General features: G+C 36.8%; 1 protein-coding gene across 1 annotated transcript in view; it reads right to left on the bottom strand.

Moving 5' to 3' along the window:
• Window positions 1–16,762, bottom strand: part of LOC114054016 (serine/threonine-protein kinase Sgk3) — a 159,357-nt gene that overhangs the window by 52,077 nt on the left and 90,518 nt on the right. Inside the window, exon 5 of the mRNA XM_027877100.1 lies at window positions 10,385–10,460. Coding sequence (XP_027732901.1) covers window positions 10,385–10,460 — 76 coding nt within the window. The remainder of the gene's footprint in view (window positions 1–10,384; window positions 10,461–16,762) is intronic.

Genomic DNA, 16,762 nt, shown 5'->3' with positions numbered 1-16,762 from the left:
TCATTAATACCAATGCGAATGTCATAGTTTTATAGTTTTCAGATTCCACTTTTCTTCCCTTTTTGAAAAATGGAGCATCTGCCCATCTCCAGTCTTTTGGTTCCTTTCTTCTAGTTCATGGTTTTTCAGGAATACCCAATAGTGGTTCAGAAATTACACCTGCAAATCCTTACGATACTTTGGCATGAAACTAAAGTCTGAAGAACTTAACTCTCTTAAAGTAGCTAAGTGCTCTCTTATATCTTCAATTAATGTCAGATTGAAGCGGTAAAACCGTATTCATCCTACCCTTTCCAGTTTTAACATCATTCTCCTTGGAAAAGGAGGAACGGGTGGTTATTGTCTGTTGAACATTATACCATCTGTGAAAACCAATGGACATCAGATTCTTGTTTTTCTTCTATTTCTGAACATACCTCAAAAATGTCCTTTAAAAATTATCTTAAGCATTTGTCACAAACAATAGCTCACTTTGGGCTTTAACCTTCCTGATGTTATTCTTACAGGCTTGTGGTCATAATGCAATATTCATTTTTGTTACGTTTCTTTTAGTATTCTGAATAATACACTTTAAAAATGAGATTGCCAGAAGGCTCACTAGGCAGAATGTTTTTTTTTAAAGCTTTCTTCCCACCTTTTTCTTCCTCACTGGGATTTATGGGATTGTACTATAAAAATTTTAAATTTAAAAACCTCAGATTTTTCTTGAATAATCTTCCCTTTCAGAATCTTTGGTGATGGTATCTTACCTATTTTTTCTCTGAATTTTTAAAATTCTTCCCTAAAGACTAGGGTACATGTCAAACTATGCCTGGAATTCCTTTCCTCGGCTATTATTACAAACACTAAAACGATAGGGCCATTTTATCCCAAGGTGCCAGTCATTTCAACACCAATCAGTTCACTGGAAAAAACAAAAACAAAAACAAAACAGGAACCATATCTACCCTACTTAACTTCTTCCTATCGTGAGGATAATAAAAAATAAAAGATCTGAAAGTGCTTTGAAACCATCAAGTGCTATGCAAGTATAAGCCACATCTGTATTTATATTTATATGCTCAGTATACAGTAGAAAGAACACTGGATTTTAAGCATATGAATTGGTTTTGAGTTCTAGCTTTGCTACTTGGTAGCTATGTAACCTTGGACAAATCACTTGAGCTCTCTAAGCCTTAGACGTCTCCATCAGTACAAGAAGGGGGAAGCATGGCTAGACAGCAATTCACCTGACGGTAATTTGGTGGTTTTACTAGACTACAAACAATGTAAGACAACACTGCAATATGGCAGCCAGAGGGGTTTATATATAATCTTAGGCTGCATTAAGAAAAGTACAGTGTCCAATAGTGTCCAGAATGAGGAACGTGAGATTGCTATTCTAATTCTATTTTGCCCTGGTTGGTCCATACATGGAATAGAATATTCAGCTCTTGGAAGGGGGACTGAAATAGTGTCTGGGGCAGGGTGAAGTGGACAGGGGTACAGCTAAGATGATGAAGAACCCTGAGGTCAAACCATGAGGACATTTAGCTTGGGGCAGCTATTGACAAAGGTCATGATATTTCTCTTTAAGTATGTGAAGGGCAGTCATATGGAAAAGGCATTAGACCAAGAAGGAAGAACCAGGAGATACAAATGGAAGCTGCAGAGAAGACTTGGGCTTTCCTGAGTATGAGTCCATGCGTATGTCTTTCTATGTTACGCTCAGTGCTTATTACAGTGCCTGGCACATAGTAAGCCCTTAGTAAATGCTTGTTGATTTACTATCAGAGTTTTCCAAAAGTGGAATGGGCTCCGTAAGAAGGTAGTGGGATAGAGGTCTTCAAGCAACTTTGTTATTAGGAGTGGAGTTATGGGGTATTTTCATTGAGACTGGAGTTAGACTAGTTGATCTCTGTGGTCCCAACAATGCAAAATGAAATAATAAACAAAGTACTTTGTACTGTAAATGATCTCATTTTTGTGCCTATTCCTTCTTTAAAAGAAAAGACTTCTGTCCTGTGTACTCCTTGTTCATATCCTTGTATAAATCCTTCATAGAGGAAGCAACCAAGGACTTGCTTAGCTCCTTGTCAGGCCACTTGTGGTGTACCATTGTTTATATAAAAAAATTCATCAGGAGAATGCTGGTGGTAAAAGGATGGTTGGGGATGAGGGGAGCAGGTTAGGGAGCTATTTGGGACCACTGGAAGTGCTCTGCAACTTGCTAACTACAGTGCAGTCCACTCTTTCACTGCTGATTTTTTTTTTAGGCCCAACTCACTGTACCTCAGCAGCTGTCCAATATAAATGTACTGACAGACTAACTCAATGGTACCCATACAACTATATACTATAATCTGAAAAATATACATTGCTCATCCATTAAGTTTATTCTTTCTGGATATCTTTTAATAGTCATGAATATTACTTATGAAGCCTTGATGAAGATATACTGCTCAGGAGTTTTGCATAATCAGTGAATTAGCCAGCACTTATATAATGCCTACTATGTGCCAGGTACTGTATTAGGCATTTTACAAATATTATCTTATTTGATCCTAACAATAACCCTGGGAGGTAGGTGCTATTATTATCCCCAGTTTACAATTAAAGAAACCGAGACTTGCTCAAGGTCACACAGTTAGTACATGTCTGATGCTGGATTTGAACTCTGTTCCTCCTGATTTCTAATTCCAGTGCTCTATGCACTGTACTACCTAGCTGCACAATACAATTTAAGGACAGGAGCATCTAGAGGCCCTCACCATCTATAAACAATCTGTGTAGGATATTTTCCATGACAGTGGTGGGTATTTTTATTAAAAATTCAGCTTCTTATTTTTATACAGTTGCATGATCTTAATATATGCATAGATTCCTGAGTGTGATAATTGTCTTCTATCAGCTAAATGTCTGTAGGAAATAAGAAATATACCTATATATGTGATGATGATCATAACCAGTGCCTTCACCTTTATCCACTTTCCATTTGTAAGTGTAAAAATTTGTATTCATAGGTTGAGTTGGGAGTGTTAAGTACTCTTATTAGACAGTTTGTTGCACAGGAGTCATTTTGCTGAAGAAAAGAACTGAGCTCTATTCTATGGAGTCAAATATATATATATACATATTAACAATCAAGAATAGCAATATTTTCCATTTTCTCTATTCCTTTTTTTCCTCAAGGGCACCTTCAACACGTCAATCATTCTCTATTATTTTATAGAGTTAATGAAAGTTAAGACTCAGTAGTTACTGATTACTTCTTGTGTTTTGGGAGTAATATTATTGCCTATGATTTTTTCAAATTGTTTTGGATCTTACTCTCTTTAAGATATTTTAAGACTCACTCTCATAAAGCTTTAAATTTTTTGTTATATCCAACACAGATTTCATCTGTGCATAGTTGATTGAATTCAGGTGTTCTTTTTAACTTTTTTTTTTGAGTCCTTTTTCTATTTCATTCTAGGTCTCCTTGTTGTGGCTCCAACATCAATTATGATGAATACTGAGAAATGCTGGAAAATCTGCTCCACTTTTTAACTGACTGTTTTCCTTCCAGTGTCTTCCATAAATGTGTAATTTGGGTAAGTGGGCTTAGGTGGGTATCACACCAATCGGTAGATTTGTTTGCCCCTCAACCAATCTTTGTTATTTTCTTAGGTGGTTCTATCTTTCCTTTGTAACATTTTAAAAACTTTTAAATATTTATTTTATTTTTTGTTACATTTGAATTCCAAGCTGTTTCCCTTCCTCTCTACCATCCCTGTACTAGAGAAGGTCATCATTCAACACAGATACATATATATGAAACTATACAATACATGGTTCCATATATCAGTTCTTTCTCTGGAGGTAGACATCAACTTCCTTCATAGGTCCTTTGTAGTTGATCTGAACATTCATATAATTGAGCACAGCTCAACCATTCACATTTACTCTTCAAACAATATTGCTGTTATATACAATGTTCTCCTGGCTCTTCTCCTTTCACTCTTCATATCTTTCCGTGTTTTCCAAAAATCAACCTGCTCATCAATTCATACAGCACAGTAGTATTCCATCACAATCATATACCACAATTTATTCAGCCATTCTCCAACTGATGGACACTCCCTCAATTTCCAGTTCTTTGCTGCCACAAACAGAGCTGGTATAAATATTTTAGAACATATGGTTCCTTTTCCTTTTTCTCTGATCACCGTGGGTAGCAGATCTAATAGTATTGCTGGGTCAAAGGATATACACAGTTTTATAACTCTTTGAGCATAATTCCATGTTGCTCTCCAAAATGGTTGGATCAGTTCAAATTTCCACCAATAATGTATTAGTGTCCCAATTTTTCCACATCCTCTATAACATTTTGCAAATTCATTTTAATTCTAAAATGGTATTACCCCTATGGGCTATGTCTTTCCATTCGACAAAGAGATCAAGTGCTTCCTGCTCAAGACATTTTCTAAGGCTTTTTGGAATTCCTAATTATGACAATCGCCTTAGATCAGCTGAACGTCTGTTGGAAATGGTGATGATCATAATCATCGTCTTTTCCTTTATCTATTTTTCATTTCCATTTTTAAGTGGAACAATTTGTTTTCATACATTGAGTTGGGGCTGTTAAGTACACTGTTGCTAGATAGTTATTAACTATACTTTATTCTTTCTTTTCATTTGGTGTTTATTCTGAACTTTGTTTTTAACAAGTCAGAAAAGTGTGACTGCACACAGACAGCAGATTCAGAAAGGACTCTGATACTGCTACCTATTTATTTCCTGTTATGAAGATCAAATCCATTTCATTTTTATGTTATTTAGGCTTTTATGTCAGGTGCTTTTTAATTCTCTTCTTGAACATCTCTTCTTGGATGTATTCATCATGTGACTGCTTTGTGGCCTACAAGTGAGTCTTTGAACTCATTTCTAACCATATTTTCCAATACTTTTTGTGTTGCCATCTTCCTCTTGTATTACAACTTTGCAATAAAGTAACTGAATATCAGTGTATATGTTGACTTCATTTTGAGCATTTTGTCAAGTCCTTGGTAAAAATTTCTCTCTACCTCTTCATTCTCTGTAACAGATGCTGTTGCATACTTCAAGGGAAATGCAATGCATCCAAGACAATATATCCTCTAGTGATGTAGATCATGACCCATCGATACATGTCCAACCTTTGTGATTCCTGTCTGTGTCTCATCCCAACATGCTGGGATGAGTTCACTCAACATGCTACGGACAATCCTCTACATCTCTTAACACTGTGGAGACAACAATGGAATACAAAGGCAGTGTATACACTGGTTATCCCTAATTCTCATTATATTACAGATTCATAAATTTTTCTGGCCACACCTTTCTTTTTAAATGTCTTTTACACTGCTTTTCTTATGCAGTTCTTCATTTGTAACTTTTTTCAGACTGCTCATACCCTACCGTGCACCTCTCTATCGCCTTAGGTGAACTTTAACTTTAAATATTTGGGGACTATGGTATTCCATGACTTATAAGAAGTCTGGGGTTATTAAAAGAACTCTTTAATAGCCCAAATACAATTCATACTCTTCCCCCTCTACTAGTTAAATTCCACATCAAGCTCACTGGTCGTTTTCAGTGTTTGTTCAAGATATATGCATTTATGGACAAGTTCTATGGGTTATCTACACCAATGGTGTCAAACTCAAATAGAAATGGGTCACTAAACTGAATATAAGGATCTCTGGTGCCCATGTACTAACATAGAAAACCATGTATGTGTGTGTGACATCCTCCATGATACTGGCAAACATCTTTGGCATAAAATACCCTGTTTTATTTTGAGGTCTATTGTTTTACATCTAACATGTCCTCTCAACCACAAATCCTCAAAGTTATCTTTTATTAGAAGGAAACTTATATTGATTTTGACATATGCATGGGCGATATCTTCTTGGAGGAGAGCCTTGCACTTGAGCTAATATCTTCATTGTGCACTCCACTGCAAAGTTGAGATGACGGAAGTGCTCCATGAATGGTTCCAGTTACCTTTGTTTGCAAAAGAAAACCAACTCCTTTATTTGCTTCTGAAATGAGAACTTGTGAACTATCTTTCCATTTAGCTGTAATTCCCTTATGTCCTCTGGTTTTATTTCTCCCTTTATGTCACTATTGATATGATTCAGTGACTCCACTAGAATGTTGACTCAATTTCCACTAAACAAAGAGATCACATTTAGAGATACATATAGCCTAAATAATTAGCACCTTTTGCCCCCTCTTTTTGGCCACTCTTCCACTGTTACTGAAGAGAAAAAAAGGAGGCTGCACAGGACTGAGGATTCAAAAAACATTTATTAATATCTTTCATTTTCATATCAACTGAAACTGCCATCATTTACAGCACTCCACACTCATAACATTACACCACTGCAAAGAATGATCTGAGACGCATTCTCATATCCCTTCTTGGCCCCAAATTTGGTTATTACAATTTCATAGATTCAGTTTTAAATATTGCACTACTGTTTTTTCTGTTTACATTGTTGTAAACACTGTACATAACAAATTCTTGGTTCTACTTACTTCATTTCGTACCAGTTCACATATATTCATCTTCCTTACAAAACAGTAATATTCTACTACATCACAACATTAATGTTCCACAGCTTGTTTAGCTATTTCCCAAGTCAGGGGTCATTTGCTCTGTCTCTAGTTCTCTGTTACTACAAAAAGTTCTAATATAAATATTTTGGTATACATGGGACTAAAGGTGATTTTAAATTTTTCATCTAGGTGCTAACTCAATAGTGAGGAGTCTTTCTGTACTTAGCTAGGCTGGTCTTTAGAAGAGAGATAACTGTGTGTGTAGCCAGATCCATATTTAAAACTGGCTCCAGTGGAGTTTATGCTCCATTTGCATAGCTTTTGACAACCTAGGGCACTTCAACGTCATAATGAAGTTTGAAGCCTAAAAGGAAAGGGATAGGGACTAGACCTATTTGTCACTGGTACAGGTAACTGTCAGATGAGGAAATTCTCCCTATCAATTCAGAAGCCTCTCTGAAAACTACAGCCTTACAGAACCATTCAGAGAATGGTGAGGCTACCTAACCTGCGCCCAGGCCTGCAGAGCCACTATGTTTAAGAGACAGGACATGAACCCAGGCCTTCCTAGCTTTGAGACTAACCTGTCTGGGTGATTACATTATACTGCCTCTTGCAGCCTATACATGTTTTATAAATACAAGCTATTATTATTCTTTCCTGAGAAGAATTAAGACCACAAGAGTTCCTCTCATTAACATAAAATGATTAAGAAAATTCACATTTGCAGTTAAGTATACCTATCTAAAGACGGATGATTTTTTACGTATGGGTTTAAATATCACATTTCTTTTTGTAATGTATATTTTAATACCTGTTGTTTACATTGCTTCAAATTTGCCAAAAGGAGTAAGTGCAATTCACGTAAAAAAGAAAAAAGATCCTATTTTTTAGTTAATGTAGGAAAAAAGGCAATTAGAATCAACAGAAGAAACTTCAAAAAAAAGTAACATCCTACAAAACATCTTCCAGAGAAGTTCTGTTGTTACTGTTATTTGTTGTTGTTGTTGTTGTTGTTCAGTTGTTTCAGTCATATCTGACTTTTCAAGACCCTATCTGGGATTTTCTTGGCAAAGATACTGAAGTGGTTTGCCATCTCCTTCTCCAGCTCATTTTATAGAGGAGGAAACTGAGGCGAACAGGTGACTTCCCTAGAATCACACAGCTCCCCAGATTCACACAGCTAGTAAGTGTCTGAGGCTGGATTTGAACTCATGAACGTGAGTCTTCTTGATTCCAAGACCAGTCAGTGCTCTATTCACTGTGCTTCCCAACTGCCCCAGGCACATTATTATTAAACATAAACATATTTAAGCAAAGTGTCATTAATTCCTCCAGTTAAGCTATCCTAGTTATTGTTTAGGGAAATAATAGTGCCCTGCTGTTGAATAACTTTAATGCTTCATGCAGTTCTGAACAACACTGTCTTAAAAAGACAGCTTATTAATTTTTACTTCAACTGGTAATTTATGCACAATCTCTTTAGGAAGATGCTGCAGCGATGAAGGAGGACAGGCTAAATCGTCATTAAGCATGGTAAAGGTTTAATAAAATAAGTTGGGTATAAGAAGCAGCAGCACACATGCAGAAGATCATAATTAAAAATCTTCCTAATTTTGAGATCAGCTATAAGGGACTTAGAAGGATGCAGTCTTCTGGAGGAAAAGATTCCCTAATTTTAAAACACAATTATTAAGACAAAGTAGCATAATGAAAATAAGCCCAGATCTTCCAGATCTGCCTTATCAAGTGTGCTTATATGTATATGCAGAAGCATCCAATCCTATTTCTGTGCCTAAGCGCGGAGGAAGCAGCTTAGCTGAGAGTCAAACTCACTGCTGACTCATCGCTTCTCTGACCAAAGAACCTCTATTCACCACCATTTGGCAGCAGGGTAAACTTCGAGTCTGTCTCCATAATATTTTGTCAGTGGCTCTAAAGGGGGGTTAGCACTTTTCCTGTCCCTCCAGGACCCAGCAAGTTAAATGTGAAGGCACAGAAGAGGCTGAAGAACACAGTACCATTTTAGTACCAACCTTGCCACTTGCCATCTGTATCACCTTGAGCAAGTCAATCACCTTTATGAGCTTCAGTTTGCACACCCATAAAATGGAAATTATAGTAACTGCACTATCTACTTTGAACAGCTGTTGTGAGGATCAAATGAAATATCATGAAAGTATTCTAGAAATGTAACCTGTTCTTATTACTACTTTATTAGACAAAAAATTTTTAGGAACATGAAAGAAAAATTAAAAAGCTTCAGACAAAAGTTTCTACATATTTACTAGTAACACTGAATGTACAACTTAAATAATGCCCAACCCCAGTTTAGTAAAACAAAATAACTAGGAAATAAATACTATGTATGGATAGGGCACAGATAGCCACAACCAAGTAGCAAATACAACTACTAACTCACACCTGAACAGGAACTTATCCAGTTTAGGTATCTTACTTGATCCTCAAGATGAAAGTAGAATTATTCCCGTTTCACAGGTGCATAAACAGAGGCTAAGCATAGTTGTCTTTACCAAAAGTCACAACCAAAGAGTGACTTGTGCCATTAATAACCACTACAACCAAAACTGAAGTAAAAAGTAGGACATACTTAATTTTTATGAACATTGGGACAGAGTAAATTTTCTTTCAAATAATTAGCATGGCCTCTGACCTAAATCTGGTTATGTTACATTTTTGCATAACAGCAATAAACAGACATCAGTATAGTGTTTTAAAGGCTACAAAGCACTTTTCATAGATTATATCATTGAAGCCTCCTAACAACCCTAGGAGGTAGGTACTATTAACTCCCTTTTATTGACAAGAAAAGCACAGCTCATTGAGGCCTGTGATTTGGCCCAGTCCATTCAACCAAGAAGTACCAGAAAAGGAATCTGAGCCCAGATCTCCTTGACTCTAAGCTCAGTCAGGCCCTGTGTCCATTTTGCTAGGCTGCCTATTTGTTCAACAAGTAAAAGCATATATTGATTTCATTTACTGACTTGCCTAAAAGTTAACTAACTAAAAAAGACCATATGCAAAGCATGTGTTGTTAGATAAAAATCTAGATGTGTGAAAATCCAACCTTCAAATATAATGGTTAAAGTGATAAAAATGAATTAAGTTGCAAATTCACGCTATAAAGACATTCTCTAATTTAATTTTAAAGGTTAAAACAGATCTACAATTTCTAAATTTAAGGACACAGGTTCCTTGAGCAAAGGGAAACAGAAAGCTAAAGAAGTGTTAATACTGTTTTTAAAAGCTTTGAGCTGCAGATGGAGCAATAAATTTTGGGGATGTTTTCCTCTAAATAAAATAAGATTTTTTAAAGTGACTTTTTCAAAAAGTGGCTCAAATATTTTACTCTTCCGTCAATTCAAGTTGTCTGAAAGATAACTCTAAGAACTTTTTTTTTTTCCTGGAAGAATGACTAGCAAATTTTCCTCTTATTTAACTCTCATACTAGAAAATTTTTTTTTCAAAATTAGTTAAGAAAAAATTATACCTAGAATTTGTAATTGTTACAGTAATGGTTACTGTTTGGAAAAATACTGAAAAAAAACCCCACAAAATTATAGCCCTACTGTGTTATTTCAGCAAAAATAAAATCCAGATACCATTAAATATCTATATGCAATATCTTTATTTTAATAGAGGAGAAAACATCTCCTTGAATAGACTACTCTGAGGTATACATATCATGATAGAGTGATACTAAAATGATATAGTTAACTAAATTTGGTTCTACAAAGGTATATAAAATGCAGTATGTCTTAATAAAGTCCCTTTCAGAACACAAGTGAAAATTACTTACTGGTTGCATAGCTCTGGATGTCTAACTAAATTCTGAATGAATTCATTCAGTCCTGCTCTTCTCTGTTTAATAAAATCTGTTAAAAAAGAGACATATGCTAGTAGGATTATTCATGTCAGATCATAGATATCTTACTTGGAGTTATTAAAACAAAGACATAGACAATAAATACTGTTTAGGAAGTTATGACATAACTCTTGTTGCTATGTACGTCAGGTTATTTTGCATTGAAGTAGAGCTCCAGCACACACACATACATACACAGACACACGTATATATACACATATATATTATATATGCTTTTAACTAGTGAAATACAAATTTTGAAACTATTAACATGATATAAACATATTCCTCAAAACTCATTTCCACAAAAATTACCATTTAAGGGTCTAAACTATTCTGCCTACCAAAACAAACATTCTACATCCTGTTTCCCAACCCTTAATACTGTTATCACATCAACAAAAACTGGCCTTGTGCTAATGGTGTTGAAAGATGAGAGTAAAACCTCAATGAATAAAAATACTGAGAGAACTGATTATTGTAGTTAACTGAAATTTTCAGTTAACTGAAGATTAACAAGAAAAAACTTGTTTCATTCCTTCTTGTTAATTATCTTTCTATAAGGTACTGGTATCCTTTCTTACCTTAGGAAGTACTGTTTGTTTTTGGCCTGGACTTACAATGTCATAAGGGGAATTAACTGCTTAGTTTAAGAGGGTTACCTGGGACAATGAGAGGTTAAGTGAAGTGTCTGTGATCAAATAGTTAGTATGTGTCAGAAGGATTTAAACCAAGTTCTTCTTGATGCCAAGGCTGCCCCCTTCTGTCATTGCCCCATTTCTCATAGCAAGAACTAGATAAACTTACTCTTCGATAACAGGATAGTACAGATGCTGTGGTACATCATTCTGAACATCAAGTTTTGTTGCGCAGAACTGCAAATATAGTTCGTGTATAAGGAGATGGAGCTGAATGTATACTAAGTATAAGTGACACTTTGGCAGCATATATATGTGTATATGTGTGTATGTGTATAAAAATTCCTGATATTAGCTAGTTTCTCAATGATTTCCCTCCTTAGAAAGACCACCCAAAACCAAAACCAAAAAGCCCAAACTTGAAACCCACAAAAAAACATCCCAATGAGCTATTAAACAATGTTTTCGCAACAGACACTGGGCTTTCATACTTTACAAAATCTATGGATACAGTCTCTTGAGTCTTTTAATAAAGATCCTCTTCAGACTTAGAGCTGACTTTTCTCACTCAGAAATCACTTTCTCAGGGAATTGGAGGGAAAATTTTGTTGTTGTTGTTTGCATCACAGGACATTAAATGGTTTATGTGAAAATTCTACCCAGAAACAGTCTTGATTTTCATAACTTGATTTAAAGGATGTGTAGTTTTTCCTTTTCCCCTCGTATCCCCAGTGCTTAACATAGTGCTTGGCACACATAAACCAATTAATTAATGGAATGCACTACTGCTCCCACATTTAGCCACTTTTATAGGGGAGAGGCAGGATAGGGCAAATGAAAATTTGGGATATTGTGGAAAAAGTCCAGATTGTTAGTCAGGTGTAGCCAGAGCGAAACTGTGCTTTGTGGATACTTACTGGAAGTTATGTTTTGGTTTTGGAGGCCAGTTGCAAAAAGACAGGTATTTCCTTTCTTTAATAAGCATGTAGCCTATACTACACTAAATGCTACTAGACTTTCCATCTCATTACTAACTTTATTTCTACCATTTCAACCACTCAAGCTTATTAAATGACTAAATGGGAATAACTGATCATTCTAACAAAATTAATTATAGCAAGAGAGAAAAAATGGGCTTCAGGAGAAATAGAATCAAAAAATTTAGAAATGAAAGGGACCTTAGATATCAACTAGATACCATCTATATTTATCAACTGTTTCACTGCACAGATGAGAAAATTGGACCAGAGAGAGTTTAAGTGATTTACCCAAGGGCCCAAACCAGTAACTGGCAGAGTTAGGATCCTACTGCCAGTCTTTTGTCTCTAATTCTCCTGTTCTTTCCACCATACCATATGCTACCTCATTTGTCTCAGCAGTATTTCTTTCAATAGAGAAGCTCTAATTTTTCCTCATCCAACCATTTTTTCACAGAAAATATTAATTGTCTTTACTATGCCAATTATTAACTGTGAAATTACATAATAAAGTACTCAGTAATAGTAGCTAGCATTCATAAAATGTTTTAAGATATGCAAAGCACTTTACATAGATTATCTTGTTTGACATTCACAATAACTCTGGAAGGTAGGTATTATTATTGTTCCCATTTTACAGATGGGAAAACTGAGGCTCAAAGAGGTTAACTATCTATCTTAACTAGTCACAGAGTTAGTAAATATCCAAAGCAGCATTCAAACTCCAGATCATCACTCTCTACTACAACAACTAACTCATACCTGTTTAGAGATTATCTCTTCCAAATCCTTGGTAAAGAAAGGAATGAAGGAAACAAGCATTTATTAAGTGCCTACTATGAGCCAAGCATCTTGCTAAGCACTTTACAAATAATTATCTCATTTGTTCCACATGACAATCCTGGAGAGACAGGTGCTATTATTATCACCATCACCATTATCTCCACTTAACAGATGGGGAAACCAAGGCAAAAAGAGGTTAAGTGACTTGCCCAGAGTCATGCAGCTAGTGTCTGAGGTCACATTTGAATTCAGATCTTTCCGTCTCCAAGCCTAGAGCTCTATCTAGTGTGCCTCCTAGCTGCTTCTAATTGAGAAAAACTGCTGCTTTCACACAGCATCAAAGGTTCAAAACTAAGAAAGTAAAACATAGCCTGACAGAGTGGAAAGGACGATGGTGCTGGTCTCAGAAGACACAGAGCTCATACCTGGGCTCAGTGGGGAGGACGCTGTGTCATCGCAAGCAAGTCATTTGAGCTATGAGCCTCTGTTTCCACCTACCTACTCCCTACCTGTCCGAGTTCTTTTAACAATCAAATAACAACAGATATCATATATCTTATAAACATTATAACATTAGGTAAACATTAGCCATTGCTACTCTGTTCCACTGAAATTGTCCTCCAACATCTCACTGGGACACCAAGTAACAACCCGTGCCAGCAGATCACATGCTCTCCCATTAAATTGGAGAGGTTTCCAGTGGAGGCCTGGTGATGGACTCTTCCACATCTGTCATCCAAGAACTAAGGCTGGTCCTTAAATGATAAAAATAATCCGTAGCCTCAGAAATTTGCAGAAACAATTTATCAACATGAAATAGTTGCAATCTTTATTTTGGAAGGAGGGAGTCATGATGAAGAAATCACAGTTCCCTAAGGTACTGTGTCACACTCACATAGATGGAGGAACAGAACTGCTACAAAGTGTAAAAGGATTTTTTGGATTTTATTTCTGAATTTGAACCCTACCCCAGGTGTATTAATCTCTCGTCCTGTGGGAAAGGAAAAGCACCTTCAGCTGGCAGGACCAGGCTCAGCCACCAAAGAGTACCCTCTACTGGCACCCTGCTCCATGATCCATCTTCTCTACTAGTCACCTTCAGGAAGAGAGCAAGGGCACCTGTGCCTGGGAAGCCCCAAGCAGGCCCCAGACCCATACCTGGCTGCTGACCAGTGCATGCCCTCTGCAAATGACCGTATCTCTTTCCCCACCCCCAATATCCCACTCTCTTGCAGGGGAGGGGCCACCCAGAAGAAGAAGCAAACACAGGCCCAGCCAGGTCCTTCTGCAATACAACTTGAAGTCTGAGCTGCTTTGCCCATTCTCCAACCTTCTAGTCTTCCTATAGCTTTTTTCTGTTTGTTTTTTTTCTCCCTACCCTTGTAATAATTAATCACTGACTACTTAGGAGAAAACCGTCCCCACCCTCCCTCTTCATGTTCTTTTATGTTCATACTCTTCACTTTATTTCACCCAAATCCCAATCTCAACTCTTCTGCTACGTACTCTGAAATGCCCATTCCATTCTGAACAAACTCCCCTTCATCCTGGACCTCTTTCCCTCATGTTCTTTCCATCTATTAGCCCTCACTGAGGTCTGGCACCCCTTAAAGATCTCTGCATACTGGGTCATCCTCTCCAGCACTGACCACCTTCTCTCATATCCCTTCCACTTTGCTCCTGGAGAGGAAAACAGAACACTCCTTGCTCCTCACTGTCACTGCCAGATTCTCTCTTTACCCTTTTTACTAAGCAGTAATCTTTCCTCCTTTTAAGTATATTCAATCAAAATTATGGTAGATACAGGAAAATGACCCCGACCTAGGTCATGCTCCCTCTTTTTCTCATCAAGCTCAGCACCTGGCTCACCATCTTCCTCTCTTCTCCAACTCCTGCCTTTATATTAGCAGACTTTATATCTATGTAGATGCTTCCACACAAGCTCCTTAAATTTCCTTTTTCTCCAATTCCTTAAGGCTCATGATATACTACTTTGCTCTACCTCAGCCACACAAAAAGATGGTCACACACTATCTCACCATTACCCACAAGCATTCTGCTCCCCTAAATAGAAACTTTTCCCTCTCTTGACAATCACCTATCACTCCACCTCTCCCTACACTGCACTCCTCCTAAACTATAATTTTTCAACCTCAGTATGCTCTCAGGCCAACACACCTGCTCCTACTTCACTTTTCTCTCTTCCCCAAGTCAACCTAATAGCTGTTTCAACCCTACATTGACCTCTGCTCTTGAATCCCTTGTCCCTTTTTCTCATCACTGGCTCTTCTCTTGTCAAACCTCAGCCTTAGATTATTCCTACCATCTGTCTTCCCCCATTCCACTAGATGAAGTTGGAGAAGATCTCATAACCATGATAACTGGTTACTAATTCATTGGGCCTGTAAGGCAGCGAAGTGGTCCTTTTATTCCTCCCTTGTTAATTGTCAATCTCACTCCTCAAAGAAGCTATTCCAAATCTTCTATTTCCTCAGACCTACCACAAGTCCTACCCCATACCCCTCCACAGCTAAGGATTTGCCTCTTACTTTACTGAAAGAAATGAAAGTTATTCAACATGATATCCCTCTTTTTTTCTCATTCTCTTCATCTCAAAATCTTTTGACATCACTTCCCACTTCTGATTTCCCCCACTGTCTAACAAAGAGATGGTCTTTTTCTTTGCTAAGGCCAACCCTTTTACCTGTGCACTTGATCTCATCCCTTCCTGTCTTTTATAGAAGACTGCATACTCATCTACCCCCTATCCTTTCTCCAACCTCTTGAATCTTTAACCTCTCACTATCAATTGGCTCCTTTCCCATAGCTTTCAAACATGCTCAGGTATACCTCATCCTTTACAAACTTTTGCTAGACTCTACCATTCCCTGAAGCTATCATCCTACATCTTTTCCCTTTCTCAGCAAAATCCTTGTAAAAGGTGACTATACTTCTTTTTACTTCTCTATCCTTGGTATTCTTGGCTTTTAATCTAATCACTCGTTTGAAACTGTTATCTCCAAGGTTACCAATGATCTCATTAAAAAAAAAAGCTTTATTGATATCTTTTGTTTTTATATTGCCTAAATTTTCCCCATTATCTCCCCTTCCCCCTTCCAAGATAGTAATTCCATATAACAAAGAATGTTTTTTTAAAGATTAAAAAAATCAGCAAACTCATCAACATATTGAAAAACTCTGAAAATATATGCAATGTTCCACCTGCTAAGGAGTAGGTTGAAGTGTCTTCTTACTGCTCTTCTTTGGGGCCATGGTTCTTTTGTTTCTTTGTGATTCTACAACATTCACTTTCTTTTTCATATAATTCGTATTGGTATTTTTGGCTTTTTACATCAGAATTTCTCCTAGTATTGCTTCCCCTGTCCCTTCTCAGAAAGCCAATAATATTCTTACAGGAAAAAAAGGGAGGGGGCAGCTAGGTTGCGCAGTGGATAGAGCACCGGCCTTGGATTCAGGAGGACCTGAGTTCAAACCCGTTCTCAAACACTTAGCTGTGTGACCCTGGGAAAGTCACTTAACCCCACTGCCTAGCAAAAAAAAAAAAAAACCAAAAAAACAAAAACAAAAAATAAAGAAAAGGAAAAAAAGGGAGAACAAAAAAAAAGAGCAAGACTATATTAATGAACATAGGAAAAATACATTGATATATATAAAAATGGTAATACATCAAAAAAATTGGGAAACTCATACAATGTTCTACATCCATGGGCTTTTCACCTCTGCAAAGCAGGATGGGATTATCTCTTTATATTTCTTTATTGGTGCCATGTTCATTCTTTGCAATTTTGCAACATTCACTTTTGACTGTTTTGGTGGTGGGCTTTCCATCTGCATTTTTTTTTAGCTATCTATGCTTACTTCACTTTGCATGAATTCATATTAAGTCTTTCCTT

This window comes from Vombatus ursinus, unplaced genomic scaffold (genome assembly GCF_900497805.2).
Source record: "Vombatus ursinus unplaced genomic scaffold, bare-nosed wombat genome assembly UNPS02014812.1, whole genome shotgun sequence".
NCBI lineage: Eukaryota > Metazoa > Chordata > Mammalia > Diprotodontia > Vombatidae > Vombatus > Vombatus ursinus.
The sequence above is the reverse complement of the archived record's forward strand: the minus strand, read 5'-3'. Positions and strand labels throughout refer to the sequence as shown.